The 20,672-nt window shown below is 54.3% G+C and overlaps 1 protein-coding gene across 1 annotated transcript in view; it reads left to right on the top strand.

Moving 5' to 3' along the window:
- Slc6a17 (solute carrier family 6 member 17) overlaps nucleotides 1-9,547 on the top strand; it is a 48,062-nt gene extending 38,515 nt beyond the window's left edge. Inside the window, exons 7-12 of the mRNA XM_004636901.2 lie at nucleotides 1,930-2,171; nucleotides 2,432-2,624; nucleotides 4,310-4,502; nucleotides 5,255-5,414; nucleotides 7,319-7,481; nucleotides 7,954-9,547. Coding sequence (XP_004636958.1) covers nucleotides 1,930-2,171; nucleotides 2,432-2,624; nucleotides 4,310-4,502; nucleotides 5,255-5,414; nucleotides 7,319-7,481; nucleotides 7,954-8,322 — 1,320 coding nt within the window. The 3' untranslated portion in view covers nucleotides 8,323-9,547. The remainder of the gene's footprint in view (nucleotides 1-1,929; nucleotides 2,172-2,431; nucleotides 2,625-4,309; nucleotides 4,503-5,254; nucleotides 5,415-7,318; nucleotides 7,482-7,953) is intronic.
- The last annotated feature ends 11,125 nt before the right edge of the window (nucleotides 9,548-20,672 follow it).

Here is a 20,672-nt window from a genome sequence, read left to right as displayed (position 1 = left end):
GATTCCATTGCGCCTGCCTGCTTATGTCCTTTCTCCTGCCATCCCAGGAAGAGCTGCTCCAAAGACGCGCAGTGCGCGTGGCGTCCCCCCCCCGCCCCCGCCCCCCGCCAGCTCCTCTCCTCTCCTCCCCTCCCTGTACCTCGCTTCTGTTCCTTTGCTCCCCGCTTGGCTGCAGGCCCCACCATTGGTGCTGGCCCTGGGAAAACCATGCCTTATCACACAGTCACCCCCTTCCTTCGCCTGCTGGCCTGGAGACTCTTCTTCTTCCCTTCCTGAAAGAGCATCGGAGAAGGACTTGTCCCCAGGCCCTAGCCTGTTCTCGGGCTGTATCTATAGCCACAGCTGTACTTCCTGTCAAGACTTGCGCTGTTCCCAGCCCATGTGTCCAGTGGTGCTCCCTTCTCTACCAAACTCATCTGTGCCACTTGACATCTCCTCCTAAATGCCTTGAAGACCTGTCCAACCCACCTGCTGCCGGGCAAACATCTCTATCTGTGCTGCCCAACCCCACCAACCCACTCCTCTTCCCCTGTTGCCACCGTAACATACCCAGCACGCAGGCCTGAAGTGTGGCTGGCGCCTCTCCCTCTCCAATGCCTCATTTCTCCCGATGAAGTCATCCAGGCAAAGCCACCTCCACCTCCGCGTGGTCCCGGGAAGGTGCGTCCTCACAGCTTCCTTTGTGTGTCCACCTGCTTCTTCTGGAAATGCTCACCTGCTGGAGCAGCTCCTGATGGTGTGCTGGAGGGCGTGCTTCCTTAGGATGCAGGCAAGGCCCCTGGAAGCCTTTACCGCCTCTCCTCAGCCCTGCCTGCTCCATGCCGCCTAGGCTTTGTGCTCTAGCAGCGGGTATCTGCGAGCTGTCAGCTCAAGGATCTTTCCCCCCAGAAAGCTCTCTGGTGCCTCCTGGCCCCCTCAGAGCTCCCTAGAGACTCTCTAAGCCCAGGGAGCCTGGCCCTCACAGCCTTTGTCACAGTTACAGTTTAGCATCTGTTTGTGGGGTCATTTGACCTGCATGCATCTCTGTAGCCAGAAGGTAAAGTCTAAGGGATCCGGGACCCTGCCCACCTTTGCTCCCCAGGTCCCTGCCTTAAGGGGCAATGAGTAAAAGAATAATTGATAAGAAAATGGCTTTGCATTGTCCATGCCACCCAAATAGGATTGTGGGTGTGGTCCCTAGGAGGACTGAGAGCGGACAGAAGTGCTAGGCAGGATCTCCCTCTCCAGGAGGTATCAGATCCTGGAGAGGAGACAGATATTAGGGACAGACAGATGCACGTGGATGAGCCTTGGGCTTCATTTTCGGGGAAAGGGGAAATCAGGTGGGCACCTGGGAGAAGAAAAGTTTGTTTTGTTTTCCATAGTTAGAGGTGGAGAAAGTGTCAGGTATTCTCAGTTCTCTTGTTCTGACCATATGACGGCAGGAGGCACCATTCACACCATAGTCTAAGTGAGTAGAGTTGCCTTGGGGTGTAATGATCTTGGCTGGGCTGCCTTTCTTCTCTTTTCTTTTTGTCTGTACTGAGGGTTGAACTCAGCCCTCACGCGTGCTAGGCAAACACTCTACCACTGAGCTATACCCCCAGTGGCCATTTCTTAGTATGACAGCTCCAAGGTAAGTGATGATAGCAGCTCACATTAATTGAGAATTTACTGTTACTTAGCATTTATTTCATCTTTTCTGCTTACTAAAAAATACTGCGTAATTGGTATGCCTGCCATTCATGCTTTACGCGGAGAAGCTGAGGCTCAGAGGAGTTGGGTGAATTGTCCAAGGTCGCACAGCATGCTTTCTTGTTACTGTGCCACTTTACCTTTGACTTCTGTGGAGGCCAAGAGAAGGGGGTGTGGCGGGGCCCTCGGTGCTGGTGCATGAACCGTCTTCTCTGTGTCTCTCTTTCCCCCCATTTGCTACCATCTTCCCCACAGCTGGACAAGATGCTGGATCCCCAGGTGTGGCGAGAGGCAGCCACGCAGGTCTTCTTTGCTCTGGGGCTGGGCTTTGGCGGCGTCATAGCCTTCTCCAGCTACAACAAGCAAGACAACAACTGCCACTTCGATGCTGCCCTGGTGTCCTTCATCAACTTCTTCACCTCGGTGTTGGCCACCCTTGTGGTATTTGCCGTGCTGGGCTTCAAGGCCAACATCATGAATGAGAAGTGTGTGGTCGAGTAGGTAGCATCGCCCCTCCTGTCCTCCCTTCCCTGCCCACTCACCCAAGGATGGTAAGTGGGCCCTGAAGAGGGGTCCCTTCCACTCCTCTGGGGAATGAGATCAGATCATTGTTCCCAGCGCTGGCCCACAAGGACAGGCTAGGAGATGTCTCTATCAGTGGCCTACGGAAGGGAGGGAGTCTCGCCTGGATGTCCAGGAGGTGCCCCTAAGAGCCCTGTCCTGCCTTCCTACTGGACTTCTCCTTCTTGTACCACAGGAATGCTGAGAAAATCCTGGGGTACCTCAACTCCAACGTCCTAAGCCGAGACCTCATCCCACCCCACGTCAATTTCTCCCATCTGACCACCAAGGACTATGCAGAGATGTACAATGTCATCATGACCGTGAAGGAGGACAAGTTCCCAGCCCTGGGCCTAGACCCCTGCCTCTTAGAGGATGAGCTAGATAAGGTGAGGGGACAGGTCATCCTTCCTAGTGTGCGCAGGAAGCCAGGGATGGACCACAGGTGGCTGGAGCTTGGGCGAAAGCCTTGGGAAGCCCACAGGGTGTCGTGGTCTCATGTAACAGGCAAGGGCCGACTTGTCCAGAGGGAGAGCAGGAAGCCATGAGGCAAAGCCCCTGCCCTGAAGTTGGCGCAAGGCTGGACAAAGGGCCAAGGCAGACACATGCTATATCTTGGAACCCACAGGGGGCGTAAGCTGCTTCCCCGTGGATTACGCGGGCTTCCTGTACACTGGGTACCATCCTGCCATAGGTAGGGCACTTAACAGCGCCTGATCTGTGGCGTATGAAATATGCTGACGCCTGCCCTTAGCTCTCCACCTCCTTTGAACCTTGAGACAGCTCTACAAGTTGAGTAGTGTCCTCTGTTTTACCAGGGGTTACCTACCAGTGGCCTGTAGGTTGGGGTGCTGGTCAGTGAGTGAGCCAGCCTCAGTCCATGTGTGTCATCCCTGCAGACTTCTGTCCCTTCTCCTAGCTGTCGCTGTCCAAATCCCACTATCATGATGGGGCAGAAAGATGCTGCCTCCTCATTAATGCTCAGTCCCAAGTTGAGACGCCTTCTTCTGTCTACATTTTCACAGCTAAGCACTGTCTGTTAGAAAGGGTCACAGGTCAGAGACACAGCCATGGGGTCCTGGGTCCTTGGCTGAACCAAGGCCATGTGAGGCAGAGCCAGTGCCCACACCTAGGCCGACCCTGCCCTTCTGCATAGCACCACAAGCTTCCCCTTGCTGGAGCCCAAGCCGTCTGTTAAGTCAGTTGTATTGGTCCGAAGGGCCTGTGTCCAGCATCCGGACCCCTCCACAGGTGATTGAAACCAGAGCCCTCTGGGCATCTCCTGCCTGGTTTCTACCCTGGTGACTAGCAGCACCCACGGGCCCCCTGCTGTGTTCCATGAAGCCTGGCCCCATTCTTATGGGTATGGCCTGGGCCTCTGGATAAAACTAGCACCTTAGCAATATTTGCATATAGCACAACTTCAACAGCATCTAAATGACCAGAATGACATGCTCAGAAGTGTTTCCTGCCAGTCGCTGGCATTACAGGATGGCGTGTGAGTGACACCAGCCTCCGGTGCGTGTGGACACTCTGAGCAGAGCCAAGCATGGGGGCAATGCTTTCTGACCTTGGCTGCACATCGGAGTCACTGCTGAGTTCTGTAAACCTCCAGGCCTGCTGTACCCCAGACCCTCAAATCATTGTCCTGCGGGAGACCTAGGTGTGAGGGATTGTCATGGTTCCCACGAGCTTCCCTTGGGCAGCCAAGCCTGTGACTGTGATGGTCAAGTCAGGCTCAGAGTTTCAGAGCTAGGTGTGGCCAGAATGCCTGGCAATTTGAGAAAATATCAGTCTCGTCCTGGGTCTCCTCTAGGCGGGAGCAAATAGGATCAGATGGGCCCCTGCGCAGCTTCTAGATTCCAGGTTTCCTGGGAAGGGGATCCCGAGTGGGACCTTTACACTCCCCCCAGGGGATTCTGATGCCCAGTAAAGCCTAAGGACCATTGGCCCAAGCCAATGGGATCCTGGTGGAGGAAGGAACAGTGCTTGCTAAAGCTCCAGGTGCAGCGGCGAGGCAGCAGGGCCTCCCGGGCAGTGTTCTTCACAAGGCTGTGGTCTCTGCCCCCCACAGTCCGTGCAGGGCACAGGCCTGGCCTTCATCGCCTTCACTGAGGCCATGACCCACTTCCCTGCCTCCCCCTTCTGGTCCGTCATGTTCTTCTTGATGCTCATCAACCTGGGCCTGGGCAGCATGATCGGGACGATGGCGGGCATCACCACACCCATCATCGACACCTTCAAGGTGCCCAAGGAGATGTTCACAGGTAACTTTCCCCATGTCCCCTTAGGCCCTCGCCTGCCCCAGGGATGACAGTCTTGTTTGGCTCTGAGTTTAGAAATACTGAGTTCCAACTGGATCACTCACAACCTCTTGTCTGAAAGCCCTCCTCATGGGGCCACAGCTGGAGCCTGACCATGTACTGAGCCACCAGTACTCAGGAGCCAGGAGGACAAAGCTAGTTGGAAATGTGGGTCTAGCCTGAGCTAGAACTGTGGCCTCTCAGGCAGTCTTGTTCTCTCCAAGAGCCTGCCAAGAGTTCCCAGAGGCGGGGGGGTTCCCCCTCTCCCCGCGCTGGCCCTCCCCCAGTTCTGCTTTCTTAGTTTGGGTCCCTTTGACCCCTGCTGAGTTGAGCTGGGCTACATATCTGGCTCCTTTCACCTGCATTCCCAGGGGAATACCTTTCTAATCTCAGGTGGGGAAACTGAGGTGGAAATAAAGCACCCAGGAACAATGAAGTAAATCATTTAAATTCAATACTGTAATTAAATAGAGCAGCTGCTGTGGCCAGGCCCTGTGCCAGGAGGGGTATGGAAGACAGGAGACTGATGCACCCTTTCCAGTCTACCTTGCCCAGTAGAGGTGGAGCTCAGCACCTCAACATCCAATCCCTCCAGCAGTGTGCCTGCTGGTCCTGGGGGAAATGGCATGGTGGAAGGGACCTGGGTGCCCCCGAGACTCCCGGGCCACTCCCACCCTGCACCTTTGCCCCCACACCGGCCTCCCGGCTCTCTGTAGTGGGCTGCTGTGTCTTTGCATTCTTCGTGGGGCTGTTGTTCGTCCAGCGCTCTGGAAACTACTTTGTCACCATGTTTGATGACTACTCGGCCACCCTGCCACTCACTGTCATCGTCATCCTTGAGAACATCGCTGTGGCCTGGATCTATGGAACCAAGAAGTAAGGAGGGCCTGGGGAAAAGGAGGCAGGAGGAGGGGTCTGTTGCTTACGACATCTGGAGAGTCCCATATGCTAGGGCTGCTTGTGAATGGGCAGGAGATGACAGAATCAGAGTGCTGGGGCAGGGGCAACGGCCTTTGGCACTGGGAAACTGAGGCTAGATAAAGGTCAAGTTTTCCCTGGGCCCCTTGGCTAGTAAGAGACAGAGCCAAGCCAAGACCTTGAGGTCCTGGACTCTTAGGCACCCTGCCACCAGCCTACACTGCCTTCAGTTTCCACAGCTCCTTTCCTGGGTCCTGACCCTCTTCAGAAGTTTGAGCTCAGGGAAGACACCAGTTCCCCTGCCCTCAGAGAACTTGCTGACTTTAGTAGGCTGAACTTACAGCCTTCACAATTTTAAGGTGTGGTTTGGGCCCAAGTTTGGGGTCAGGTAGGGTAAGAAGCTTGAGCAATCACAAAGGATCTAGAGTCATGGCCAGAGCCTCGGGCAGCCCTGCTCACCGTCAGTGGCCAGCTGCATTTCTTGTCTAAGGACAAAGCTGTGTCACCAGGAAGCTCCGAGGTCAGCCCTCAGCCCTCTCTCAGCACGGGCCGTGGCCTCCCTGTGTCTGTGTTCAGCAAGGTCCACTGTCTCCCCTGGTTTTGGGGCCAAAGCTCTCTCCTAGGGGTCATAGGGGAGTACAGGAGGGGAGTGCCTCCACTCCGGGGTTAGAAGGCCCTGCTCCAGGGGCTCAAACTGTGCCTTGGACGCCATTGGCAAATTGACAGTGCCTTTGTACCCTTCCAGAATATTAACTTTGAATGTACAAGATAAGGGCTGGCCAAATAGCTCAGCAGATTAAAGCGCCTGCAAGCAGGCATAGGGACCGGGGGATTTGATCTCTGGGCCTGCCATGCTGGCCCTGCCCCCAGGGTGTGCTGAGATGGCAATTGAGACTGGACGTGGTGGCGTGCACCTATAATTCCAGCTCTTGGGAGGCTGTAAACAGGTGGATCACTACAAATCTGACCTAGTAGTGAGACCCTGAACATCCCGTAGATCCTTCCTCCTTCCCTAAAAATGCAAAAAAAAAAAAAAAAAAAAAAAAAGAAAAGAAAAAAGGGCTGGGAAGATAGCTCTGCAACATAAGTTCCTGCCTGCAAGCGCAAGGTCTGGAGTTCAATCTTTGGTACCACAAAAATAAATAATAAATAAAACTGTGAATGTACAAGATAAAATATATAGGATTATGTAGAAAACTATGTTGAAAAGTTGCAAATTATCATTTAAGCCTGCAAAATGGTAATGTACTTTATTTGTATTGCATTCATTCATTTACAAGATCTAGTTGAGGATCTAACAATCATAATTTAAACTAAAGATGAACATAAATGACATCAAGTACTTTAACAACTGTGATGTGATATGAAAACATCTGTGACTTAATCCATTGGTGACAATGATAGGCAATTTGTTGATGCTACTGTGCTTGCTGGCATGTGTCATAGACGGAACTGCCAGGTTTCCCTTAGGTATAGCTGAGGTATGCCATTTGGGTACACAGCCGGCTACTTCCTGGAATTCCGTGCACAGAGCCAACAGTTAGATGCAGTGTTAGTGAAGTAATCAGCTGCTTTTGTCCAACAGGGGGAGACACGACCCAGGGCAGCGTGAGGGGCTGGGTGCAGGAAGCCCTCTAGGGCTGGCTCCTGCCCAGGCCCAGGGCTGGCCCGAGGGGAGGTACCCTAGCCCTGGGTGGAGTGGAGTGCGAGTTGTCTTCCAGGTCCCATGCTTGGAGTACTGAAGGTGATGACCAGCGAGGCCGGGAGGGACTGATGAAGGCTTCCTGGAGGAGGTGGCTGTGGGGAAGGTGCAGGTACAGTGGCAAAGGTCCCAACTCCAGGGCCCTCTCTTCTGCCTGCAGGTTCATGCAGGAGCTGACAGAGATGCTGGGCTTCCGACCCTATCGCTTCTACTTCTACATGTGGAAGTTCGTGTCCCCGCTGTGCATGGCTGTGCTGACCACAGCCAGTATTGTCCAGCTGGGGGTGACACCCCCGGGCTACAGTGCATGGATCAAGGAGGAGGTGAGGGCTGGGGCTCCAGATACCCCAGGAACCTTTGTGTCTCCCCGGGCCTTAATGCAACAGGTAATTGGGATAGACCAGTAGAGGACAGCTGCTGCGTGTCAGCCCCCAAGGGCTTTGCACCGTCTGTGACCTACACTAACCCAAAGATAAGTGGCATTCTTCCTTAGCACAAATGGAGAAACTGGGCTCCAAAGGAGCAATGTACTTGTCTAATCCTCCTAATTCGCGTGCTTTCTCTTCATCTGTGGAGTGGAACTGCCCATCCACTTTGCAGATGTAGAGGCTGAGACCCCTGAACCAAGGTGGTGAACTAAAATCAAGTAGCACCTCCTAATAACTGTTGTCTCTGCTGGCCAGGACAGGAGGCGAGGGCTGCAGGCCGTGGGCCAAGGCAGGAAGGAGCAGTCCTGGAGGCTGGGAGGGTGGCGCTCATGGCGGGACCACCACCCTCACTGCCACCTGTCCGCAGGCTGCCGAGCGCTACTTGTACTTCCCTAACTGGGCCATGGCCCTCCTGGTCAGCCTCATCATCGTGGCAACCCTGCCCATGCCGGTGGTCTTCATTCTGCGACACTTCCACCTGCTTGCCGACGGGTCCAACACCCTCTCCGTGTCCTACAAGAAGGGCCGCATGATGAAGGACATCTCCAACCTGGAGGAGAACGATGAGACCCGCTTCATCCTCAGCAAGGTGCCCAGCGAGGCACCCTCACCCATGCCCACCCACCGCTCCTATCTGGGGCCAGGCAGCACATCACCCCTGGAGACCAGTGGCAACCCCAATGGACGCTACGGAAGCGGATACCTCCTGGCCACCACTCCTGAGTCAGAGCTGTGACCATAGCCCCCACTCTGCCCACTTCCCCCACGCCTACCTGCCCACTTCTCTGGGCCTGGCCTCTTCCTCCATGTGGCCACAAGACCCAGACCAGCCCTCTGCCAAAGAAGAGAGGGTCCACCCTCCCTCGTTCCCCACCCCTGTCCCAACAGACTCTAATTCCTAGCCATGAGCAAGAGTCTAGGGATAGCTCTGTCCCCCAATCTGGGCCCCCAGTCCACCTGACCCTCAGAACCTCTCACCAAATTGCAGCCATGTAACCAGAACCATCCAGAAGCCCTGATTCCCAGTATAGTGGGGGCTCCAAGTAGCCAAGTAGGGGTCACTCCACCCTTCTTTAGGTCTGGAGAGGGTCTCCTTGCACTGCTGCATGGTGGTGGTGAAAGGCATCAGGCTTAGGAGTGCACAGAGTGACATTAGCAGCCTGCTTAGAGCTGGGGGTGGAAGCAGGTGTGCCGGGAGATGGGAGCTTCCAGATCCTGTTTTAGGAAGTAGGTGTTGCCCTCTAGCTTGAGCATGGGCTCCAGGGGGAGGTGGGATCAGTGATGTCCTCGTCTCTACCTGGGCTGAGCGGGGTATGCTCTTGCAGCCTGCCAGAACCTACCCACCTTAGGGCTTAGCCATCTCCCAGCCTGCTCCCACTGATCTGGAGCCCAGGATGGTGGCCTTTGCTTTTCCCCCAGAAAGAAGGGGCAGTTCAGGGTGAGGTTTCCGGGGCACAACTTGAGAGTTCCCAGCACAATTCAGAGTTTTGGAGCACAATTGTGAAGCACAACTCTGTCTCCCTTTGCCTAGGGCCCAGTTTTCTTTCTAGTGGCAGCTTCTCCCCTGGAATGGGGTCCCTGGAATTCAGGGGCTTATCCCCAGGAAGCCTCATTCCTGAGGAAAAGACAGGTGGTCTCACTGCTTCTTGAGGCCACTGCGCTCTCCTGTTGCACAAGCACAGCCACCAGTGTGCACATTGTGTGCAGATGACATGGAGACCTTCCCAAGCTTCTCTGGCCCACAACAGGCAGTACCACAGACTTCTGAGGGCATTGGGGGTTACCAGGGACAAGGTGAAGTCTGTGTCCAGAGGTCAGGTCAGCACCCAAGGGAAGCCACAGCTGATGGTAGCATCCCTGCCAGTGCTGTCCTTCAGAGCCTCCTTCCTTGGAAGAGGCGGTGGACTGAGAGAGTAGCCCATGAGGATTCAGATCCTGAATGAAATGTCTAGAGAGATATGGATGGGTAGGTGGATGGGTGGGAGGTTGAGTGGAGGGAGGGAGGGATGAGTGGATGGATGGATGGATGGACTGAATGGGGGTGGGAGGATGGATGGATGGATGGATAGATGAATAGATGGATGGACTGGATGGGGGTGGGGGATGGATGGATGGAGGGATAGATGGATGGATGGATGGATTGAACTGGACTGGACTGGGTGGATGGATGGATGGGTGGGTGGGTGGATGGATGGGTGGATGGATGGATGGATGGACTGGACTGGATGGGTGGGTGGATGGGTGAGTAGATGGATGAATGGGTGGGTGTATGGAGGGATAGATGGATGGATGTGGATGGATAGATAGATATATTGACAAATGGATTGGTAGATGGAAGGACTGGAGGAAGACTGGCTCCATCTTTGAGAGTTCAGGGTGGGAGCAGGATCGAGCATTCCACAGTGCTAGGTCTGGGCATCTTTTCAGTGGGTTGAGTTACTCTTGTGATCCCGGAATGCTCTCCGTCCTGGGAAGGGCTGAGCAGGCCCAGGTTCTCTTGTACTTCTGATCCCCTAGGCCCCACCTCCCCAGGGTGCCATCCCCTCCACTCAACACTGCCCCACATCTTCCCTCATTTCTAGCCTTCTCAGCCCTACCTGTCCTCCAGTGTTTGAGGGTAAAGAGGGATCGCCCCACACACATCTCCCCTAGGAGAGGCCCTTCACCTGCCAACACCTCCTATCTGGTTCCAAGCCTAGTCCCAAGCAGAATTAGCAACAGGAAGAGCACGGCCTCAGGAGACACTCCCCTATCTAGACTCTTCTGTATATGCTATTTCTGTTGTACATTCAATCTGTACACGTGGGTGTAAATGCTGTGAAATGACGAACCCAATGTTATACTGTGGCTGGTGGACTATTTTCTCTTCAGTGCTGTACAGATCTATTTTCACTGTATATTTAATATATTTTTAATTTTGTAGCATGGCTGGGCCAGGCCCCTGCTCATGAGCCTGCAGGAGGGGCCATGCTGGGGCTGGCTGCTTGCTGGCTGTGGGCTCAGTAGTGTTTGTCACAGCCTTTCACTGTCAGCCTGGCTCTGTCCTGGCTGTGTCTTTGTTGTGCGTTAGATGTAGGGCCCAGAGCTTGAGACATGAGTGCATGCGTGTGTGTGTGCGTGTGTGTGTCTGTGTGTTTTATGCACATCTGTGGGTGTGGGTGTAGGTAGGTGCTGGTTTGTGACCCCCCCCCCCAGTGCTCTCCCCTTCCCAGAAACCATGCTGCCGCCCTGCCTCTGCTCCCTCCCAGCTCTGTGGTGAGGCCTCAGGGCTGGCATTCTGGAAGGCCCGGCTGTGCAGAAGGGTGAGTGTTTCCTTCTCACTGGTGACTCTTGCCTTCCTGTCCTGATGGGAAGGAGGCCTAGTGGGAAAGCCCTGCAGTTGTTCTCCAGTCAACTTTTGCCATTCCCACTGTTGCCACAGGTTCCTCTGCAGGAAAAATCCTGGATTTCTTAGCCTGGTGACCTCAGGAAGGTGTCTCGAGCACATCTGTCCTGCATTTATCCTTGAGATGGTCCCTGAGTTGTGACTCAGAAAGGAACAGCTGCCCTGACTGTCCTTCTGACCATTCCCTCTGCTCACTCCACAGGAGTCAGGGGCAGGTGGGCCACCTGACAAGCCGCTTCCCTGAGGAAGCAAGATGGCCAGAGAGGGGCAGCCCCCCAAGTTGCTCCCAGGGTCCCCATCCCCCAGCTTTGGTGCTGTCCATGCAGTGACCACTAGGAGACAGAGGCTCCAGGGCTGTGGTCGCTGGGTTGGGGCAGGGCAGGGGTTGCCTGTCACAGGCCCCTGGGCCTGCCTCCACCAGCCCCCAATCACCAGCTTCTTGCTCAGGGAGCCCTCTGCCCTGTCCACTGAGGCAGCATGAAGCCCAAGGCCTCACGCTGGGGGCACCCACAGTGGGGGGTAGACAGGGTGGGGCTCACGATGTGATGCAGGTTAGGTTGGCTTCTGCCCTCCAGCAATAACTCTGCAGGGACCACTGCTTTCTTAGTGCCAGGAGAAACCCTCCTGAGTCAGCCTATGTAGGCCATGAAGCTAGGCCTGGGACCCATGCAGGCCTGCAGCAGTGTTACCCAACAGGGGGCTGCCCCTCCGCCCTTCCTCATAGCTGAACTCCCCACCAAATACTCCCCACTGTGAAAAAGAGAAGTGACACTGAACAAGTTGGAAAGCACCTGATTCCCTGGGTCCCTGGGGGTACCCCGGGTCCCTGCACTAGGCCCCCAAAGTGGGGGCTGCTTCCCCCTTCACTTGGAGCCCAACAACTAGTGCTGTGGGAGGAGGCCCCAGGCCTTTTCTCACAGGAGGCGTGCTTTATACAGACCCAAGCACACATACACCGGGCAGCCACTTTGCAAACTGGCAGAACTCAGAACAGTTCAAACCCATGCATCTCATGGTTGGTCAAAGCCCTGGGGCAGGAGATGAGGCATTGACACCCCAGAGCCCCTTCTTTCTCTCTCCCCTACCCTGGTGTACAATAAAGTGTCTATTCTTACCAAAGTCCTCCTGCCTTTCTTACCTGCTTTCAGGGCCACAGGGAGGGGATGGGAGAAGCCAAGGAACCTGAGGGAAGCTTCAGGAAAAACTCAGGCTGGATGGGTGAATGGGGTGCCTGTGGGTGCTGGCTGCTGGCTGAAGAGTTTGAGGAGAGACATATTATCCTAGGAATTAACAGCACAAACACCGTGGGCATGCTGGGCTCCAACTCCTCCATGACTCTTACCACAGTTCCCAGAGGGACAGGCTTGTGGTCCAGATGTTTCCAGGTGAGGAAAATGAGACTCTGTTTTGTGCAAGAGTGACATTTGGTGTCCTCTTGCAGGGGACATTTCTGTCCTGCCAGACTGCCAGGGGAAGCTGCTCTTGTCAGTGAGCAGAGTAGGAGTAGCTGCTCAGCCCAGGAGCCAGCAGGGGCTGGGAAGCTGCAGGAGTCTGCAGGCCTGGGTGGAGAGGGAAGGCAGACCTAGGGGCTGGGAGGTGGAGTGGCTGCTGACAGGACGTGTTGAGTTCTCAGAGCCATCCCTCACTTCAGTGAGCTTGCTCTTTGGGAAACTTTCATGGAGGGAAAAGATAAACTACAGACTGTGGGCCAGGGAGGTAGCTCAGTGGACTGAAGTGCCTGCTTAGGCAAGCTTAGGCAAGCGCAGGGCCCGTGGTTCGATCCCCAGCACCACATGTCGAGCCCATGCCGGCCCCCTAGTGATGCTTGCCTGTAATCCCAGCGCTGGGGAGGCTGAAAGCAGGAAGAACTCCACGAGTCTGAACTATGTAGTGAGACCCTGCAGCGACCACACGCATTAAAAATAAAGACACAAACTACAGGATATGACATCACTTTTTTCAACTATTGGCTTACGAAGGGCTCCCTGAATGTTCCAGACAGAAGGGCAAGTGCAGCGGCAGGCAGAACCCCTTCTTCCTGCCTCCCTCAAGGACCACAGACCCCCTTAGAGTCCATATGCCTGGTTCCGGGGTGGGACGGCTCGTTTTCGTCCTTCCCGACGCCAGTCTGGAACGATAGGCTATTTTATAATCTCAAACGTTCAGGAAAGATCCCCAAAGGAACATTACCATTTTCCTCCTCTGCCACAGAGGAAAATGTTCTGGGAACAACCGCTAGGTGGCAGGAAAAGCTTTCTGTCCAGATTTTAGCCCGCGGGCCGTCCCCCGATTCTGTCGCTCTTCCGCGGGTTATTGGTTCACTGAACAACGTTTAGTAAGCGCTCGACCTGCGCGGGAGCCCTGTCAGCGTGGGTACATGAGAAGCATAAATCATCCCCATACGGTCTTGAGTTTTGCCTAGGGAGGGGCCCAATTCATGACTCCAAATCTGGCCACCTCTCTTTCAAACCTGGTCCCAGGGGCAGAAAAAGTCATTCCTCTCAGCCACTCTCCTTTGGCTGCAGGTAATGTTTTTGGTTGAAATGCCAGCTCTCCTCCGGGAGGGGCGCACGGATCCACTAAGAGGCGGTGTAACAAGGGCCTCAGGGCAAGAGCACTCTGAAGCCAAGCTCCCACGTGCAGGTTCAAATGTGGATTTAACCTCGTGTTTCCTGGGAGATCTTAAATGTCCTAGTCTATGAAATAGAGAGAATGCATAGATTTAATGAAATGATCCGTGTTGGTCCATGTCGGTGGTTATCTTTGTGTTCCAAGTTAGCTCAGCTCTTGTCACTTAAAACAACCATTTCATTGCGGCTCAGTTTTGTGGGTAAGGAATTCAGGTAAGAGTTGCCTGAGCAATAGTTCTGGTAGCAACTGAGGCCACTTAGTGATATAAAAGTGGCACATGAGCTGGCACTGGGGTCCAAGGCAGACTTGCTCACTGTCATGCAAGTGTTTAGTGCCGAAGTCTGGGTCCAGGTGAACTGTCAGTCACACTGATCACCTACAAATTCCTTCCTCCTGTCTTGGGTGTCCAGAGAGACTATCTCAAGAGAAGTGAAAGCTGTCAGTTTCTTAAGAACTGGACCTAGAAAATGGCACACGATCACTTCTGCTGCCTTTTCTGGGTCACAGCATGTGCCCAGAATTAAGGGGTGACTTCACTTGAGGATGGGGGCATTTGTGGCTGTCTGTGTAATGAGACTGTCCTAGGGTGGCAGGGCCCTCATCACTGGCCACTGGCACTTGCGTGGAAATTTTCTCCTCAGGGAGTATCAGCTTGGAATCAGAGAACTGAAATCATGATAGGTCAGTTATGATGAGAAGATGAAGGGCCAAATGAGGGCCCTGGGCAGAGGGAGCAGGTGGGCACTGGGGGGACAGGACAGTGTCATGCAGGAGGACTTCCTGCTTCACACTGACCCTCAGGGGCAGAAAGCATGAAGTATCTGGAATCATGAGCATGTCACCAACCCCGGGCAAGCCACGGAACCTCACGAACCTACATTTCCTAAGCTGCAGGAGGAGGATGACAGCAACATCTCCCTGACGAGACGCTCTAGAGCTAGAGAAACTCCTTCCTAGAGCACCTGCTTATAGAATTTTTCACATGACAAAACAACATATGCTTATTAATTATTAGCCTGCTCTCGTGGTGAGGTCCATGGGCCTATGTCACTCTGGGGAGCCCTCCTCCATGCAGCGAGCTATTTAGAAAAACACAGTCAGTTTAGAACCCAAGAAACCACAGAAGGAAGGGAGAGAAAGCCCCCATCGGAGAAGAGTATACTTGTGGGGGGTCTCTCAGGTCTGTACACGATTCTGCTCCCCTCAACAGCCACGACAGGATAAAATCTCACTCAGCTCCAGACAGGGGGCCTTAGGCCAACGCCAAAGGAGCCCAGAGACCACAGGTAGCATAGCATTTTGTTTATTTAAAAGAAATATACTCAATTTTTTTTTCCTTGTACTTCTGTCATGGAGAAGTGAATCAAGCTGAGCAGCTGCCTCCTGTGACCAACAGAAACAGCAGAAGTAATGCTATGTGACTTCCAAAACTAGACTAGCAGGGGCCAGGCACTTTCCACACAGTGTTCTGGGAGTACTGAATTGGGGGACCAGCCACCATGTGAGAAATCTACCACCAGAGACTGTCCTGCCCATGTAGGGAGACTGGGTTCGCAAATGCTTAGGTTGATCGCTTCTGCTGAGTGGAAGGCCAGTGTCCCCTGCCAGCCCTGGGGACAGGCCACAGTGAATGTCTAACCCAGCTGAGCTTCAGATGTTGGCCGGTGCAGCTGACATCTAGCTGTAGCTGCATGTGGGACCCTAGGCAAGACCAACCCAAGGACCCAATCCAGCCCTTCCTAGCTTCATGACCCATAAAATCCAGAACAAAAGAGAAATATTCCTGAGGAGATCAAAACAATAGTAATCAGGATGTGAAATGCAGGATTTGGTCCAACCTCCTCACATAACAATTTGAGAAACTGGAATCCCAAGAAAGGAAGAGATCTAATCAGAATTCCTTCACCTAAGCAAAGGAAATCTAGGGCCAAAGCCTGTGGTTCCTGATCCCAATCCAGCCTACCTGCTCCCTTTGTACAGTGCTTATCAGTGACAGCCCTGACCTCCTCCCATCCTTCTCCTCCTTCCACTAATCCCATGTGTTAAGCAAGAATGAAATATTCCGAGTACCAAGGATCATACTAAACACTGGGCATAGACAAAGAAGGGTCAGATCAGGCCGCGGTCCCTGCCTTGTGCAGGCAGGCAGCCACAGTGTGACTTCGAGTATCCTGTCCCTGGGCACCACAAGGAGGCTAGGCACAGTGACTTAGGTGGGAAGGGGCCTGGGAGATGGGGAAATGACAATGTCTGTCATTCAACAACAAGCCATTGCCAAGATTATCCTGTGCCGAGGGACAGCCAGATAGCTCAGTGGACCAAAGTGCCTGCTTAGGCAGACCCAGGGGTCGGAGGTTCGATCCCTGGCCTGTCTTGTTGGCCCCGCCCCTGGGGTGTGCTGAGATGGTGATTGAGATTAGGCATGGTGGCATGCACCTGTAATCCCAGTGCTTGGGAGGCTGAAAACAGGAGAATCACTGTAAATCTGATCTGTGTAGTGAAACCCTATAGACCCCACACTAAATAAAAAAATTTAAAAAAGATTACTCTGTGCCAGCTGTGGAACACAAAGACTCTGTGAGGGTCTGGCCTTAAGTTCCACCGATCGGAGCTGGCTGCGTTCTGGGTCTCTCCCTTCTGCCCAGGACTGACTTAATGGAGGGTGGATCCCCAGATTTCATGGCGCCCAAAGGAACCTGAGTTTGGTCTGCCTGTCCAGACGCCTCCCCAGAGCACTGCCGGAGGGGACTGGGCCCGAGGACTAATTCACTTCTCCAATGGAATGGACTACTTCTGCTGGAATTTAGCCTGCGTGAGAGGAATCTGTGCCTCTGCTTTTCTAGATGGAGTTACACTGAGTGCCAACAGATCTTGCCAGCTGGGCCCCAAGCTAAACGTGGGGGATGGGGTGGAGAAGTCTCTCGCCCAGCAAGCTTGAACGAGGAGGCCTTTGGGAAGTCCACTCGGCTGGCCTTGCTCCTGTGAGTTCATAAACACATGGTCGAGCGCACGAGCACATGTGTGCGCGCACACACGTACGCAGGCCTATTCTTCTCTGTCCTTGGCCCAAACCCAGCAGTGGCTCCATCTCCCAGGTTCAGTGATGCCTAGGCCTGAAAGCCTTCCCCTGGAATGCACCTGCGAGCCGACACCCAGGTCTCTTCTTGCCCTGTGACTTCAAAGCCATGGTTTATGAGCCCCTAAGTCCTGGTCTGGCCTGAATTGTGGTCTGATCCCTTCTGGTCCCTTTCCTTTAGGACCTGGGTTGGCAAAAGCTATCTTCCAGGTTCTGAAGAGCTTCAAGCACAATTTCAGTGGGATTTCCACAGCAACCCAACTCACCATCAGCCCCCACCAGAGCCCTTTTGGCTGACCTCCGCAGGGCCTGCATCTCTCTGGGCCATCCTCTAAGGCTAGGTTCTCCCATAGCTCTCTGGGGAAGGTGCTCACATTTGATTTGGTGTCTTGGAGTTTTTGAGGCTGCCTGGAGGTGGAGGATAAAAGGAGCTGATGAGCAAACAGGTTCCCAGGCTTCTCCTTCTAGGAGGAGGAAAGTCTCCCTCTCCCTCCCTGCCCAGGGATGATGTTTGATAGAATAATTCTGTTATCTAGGTGGAGAAGGGCATGCTGGGAAAGGATGCTGACTCCTTGGCCTGCACTTGTGGGGCCTGGCAGCATGGGACAACCAAAGGAGGAAATATGAACAGCAATGGCAGCCATGGGCCCATGTCTTGGTGTGGAGCTCTGCAAAAAAAAAAAAAAAAAAGCGAGGCCTAATGAAGGAAGGTAGAGAGTGCTGGTTCTTGCTGCCCTGAAGAGGCTGGAACCACACAGAACTACCAAGGGAGAAAAGTGAAGTGAAAACGGCTTTGATTTTAGGTTCGCAGCTTCTCACTGGCAAGATCAGCCTTAGCACGCAGGAGAGAAAGGTGAAGGGAGGAGGATGGAGGGAAGAAGTCTGGGGGATTGGGATTTTCCAACTATGGTGCCTTGTGGTCTTGTTTTTTTTGTTTTGTTTTGTTTGTTTGTTTGTTTGTTTGTTTTTAACCAGGAATCGAACTCATAACCTCATTTGCCAGGCAGGCACTGTGCTGCTGAGCTATCTTCCTGGTCCTAAACTCTGGGAATGGGTCTCTCTCTCTCTCTCTCTCTCTCTCTCTCTCTCTCTCTCTCTCTCTCTGAATCAAACTCAACTCCTCGCACTTTCCAGGCAGCTGCTGTGCCGCTAAGCCACGTCCCCAACCCCTTTGTGGTCCTAAGTCTGTTTTCCAGTTCTTGGAGCAATGGAGAAAGGAGCCAGACACCAGGATGGGAGCACTGGGTAGGACCCTGGAACTCACAGGATGCCCAGGGCAGCAGCTGCACTCCCCAACCCACAGTGCCACAACCCCCCCCCCCAACCTGGCACTCGCTGTCACAATGAGGCGCTGCAAACAGGGCCAGGCCCAGACTGTTCTGTACCACCAGGGGGCAGCACACCCCCACCCACGGTAGGCTGGCATTCAAGGAGGCACGGGGCTCTCTCCCACCTGGGATATGTGTTTTGGGGGGGACAGCATTTCGCGCACACACACACACACACACACACACACACACACACACACACACAGAAATGACAGGGACAAGCCCTAGGATGCCTACTGTAGTACCCTGACTTTCTCAAAAAAAAAAGCTCAGAAAGGTCCAGGGAACAGGTTATTTTAGGGTTCTAGAATAAAGCTGTTGAGGAAGTAGTAAGGCTTTATGTAGAGGCCTATGGCCCTGGGCTCAGCTCCCCTGGCCAGGGCTGGCCAGAGGCCTCCTCCTGGAGCATCTTTACCTCTTGGCTTGTTTCCCTCAGCTTCTCCTGGGCTTCCCTGTTCCCATCCCAGCATCCCCATCTCCCCACCTTCCTTGTGGCCTCCTTTTTCCCTGGCATCATTCTCCCTCCACCCTCTCCCCAGGTGCTCATCACCAGCCACCAGCACTGCGGAACAGATGCACCACTGACTAGGCAGAGGTTTCCTGGGGAGGACAGCCTGATTTCTTCATGGATATATCTGGTCCTTGGAACAGCTTCTGGCAGATAGTAGGTGTTCAATAAACATTTATTCAATGAACAAATGAATCAGGTGTGGGAGGCTGTAATGGATTTTCTTACCCATTCCACCTCCATCAACCTGTCCCTTTTCTTAGAATGATTGAGGTCAGTCAGCCTAGGAAGCAGAGGAGAGACCCCCAAGGGGCTTGCAAGGACACAGACCAGAGCAGACTTTAAGGTTGTTCATAGTCAATTTACTATCACGATGGTGGTCCACCCTTTCACTCCAGCTCTGGTTCAGTTGTGGGTCTTCTCTTCCTGTCACATTAGGATATTTCTTTCCACTGCAGTAAAATCAAAGTAATTTACAATCTGAAATGTAGGCACCAGGTCCAAGGATGGGGAGAGTGGGAACAAGGGAGTGTCATCAAGTGTGTGTTTCTGACTACAGCCCAGGATGGTACCTGCATATTAGTATAGATCATCTTCATTTTGGTTTTCTGAGCTCACTAGCAAGACTTGTTTATGGAAATCTTTTGCATTTGCACTGGGCTTTTAACCTTTCTGGAGAGCACATGCAAGCTCTCATTTTTCTCAATATTTCTAGGTACCGCTGCACCTGGAAACTGGCTAGTGTGCTAGCGCACACTGGCCAGGACAGGAGTGTCAATTGCTTCACATTTCTGCCCTCAAAATCTTGCATCAGCCAGACTCCAAGCCTGCCTGGACTTGTAAAAAGAAAAGAGAGAGAGAGAGAGAGAGAGAGAGAGAGAGAGAGAGAGAGAGAGAGGTGCAAGGGTAAAAAGAAAAAGGAATGAATTAAAGATGTAAAAAAGGTTCTAAGCTTAAACACAAACAAAACCAAATGAATGTGGCTACTCCTCTTGGGACAGGGCCAGTGAAGTGTGCTTGCTGCCTAACGTTCTGGGCAGGACTGCTTCTTGATCACTTGGCAAACAGGTTCTCAGAAGCAGGCACGGTGGGAGCTACCAGGATGAAGAAGCAGCTCAGGGTCAGAGAGGAGAGAGCAGAGAGAGGCATAGGAAAGCCAAACTGCAAGGAGTGAGGATAGGGCTTGACACTTCCTGGGTGTCTGTCTCCTTGGGCAAGTGTAAACTGAACTTCAACCTAATAACCATTGAGGGCAAGTACCCCACACCCGTAACACTCCTCCACGGACACCGCCGGGGCTATGGCTCCCCCCATCCAGACCCAGGAAGAGGAGCCGCTGCTCTGCCCTGGGCGGTACCGGTTCCAACATGGGGGCTGAGGTAATTGTGACAGAAGCCACCCATCAGGACTGCTGGCCTCCAGGGAGCATGAGAGGGATACCGTAGTCAAGAGGCCCCAACACGGTGTGGGAGGCGGGAATGAGGCGCCTCCTTTTCCTGACACCTTCCCACTCCCTTTGGTCGCGATCTCGAGTCCGCCGCAGTGAAGAGGCAATAACGCGACTGGGTGACCCAGGAGGGAAAGGCTCAGCAAGAAGAGGCGGACGAGGTCAGGGGTCAGGGGTCGCGCGCGCTAGGGAGTCGCCGGGGCTGCAGTGGGAGGAGCTGTAAGCTGGGGGGCGGGGAGCCGGCGAGAAGGAAAGCGGGAGGAGGCGCGCAGGGGCGGCGCGCTGGGCTGGGCGCGGGCGGCGAGGGGGTGGCGCGCCGCGGCTGGGCTTTGCGGAGCGGAGGGAGGCTGAGCTCGTCCGCCCGGGCCCTCGGCGCTCCGGGTCGTCTCCGCGCCACGCCCCGCGGAAGGCGCGCCCTGGCCAGGCGGAGCTCCCAGAAAAAGGCGCCACCGAGCTCGGTGCCGGCTGCCATCGCTGGAGGGAGACGCCGAGCCTCGCGAGCCCCAGCCCACCGGCGCCAAGGCGCCCCCTCCCGTAGGCCGTCGCGCCCGCCCCCCGCCGCGAACCCAGTCCGGCTCCCGGCTGCCTGGAGATGGGCAGACGCGTAGATGGCGCGGCTCCCGGCGCCGCCACATCGCAGGAGCCCGGCGCCGGGGCGCTGCGCTGAGGCTCCCGCCCGGCGCGGCCCAGGAAGCCCGCAGGTGTCCTTGG

The sequence above is a fragment of the Octodon degus genome, unplaced genomic scaffold (genome assembly GCF_000260255.1).
Source record: "Octodon degus isolate 3935 unplaced genomic scaffold, OctDeg1.0 scaffold00084, whole genome shotgun sequence".
NCBI lineage: Eukaryota > Metazoa > Chordata > Mammalia > Rodentia > Octodontidae > Octodon > Octodon degus.
This window is presented reverse-complemented; position numbering and strand designations above follow the sequence as displayed.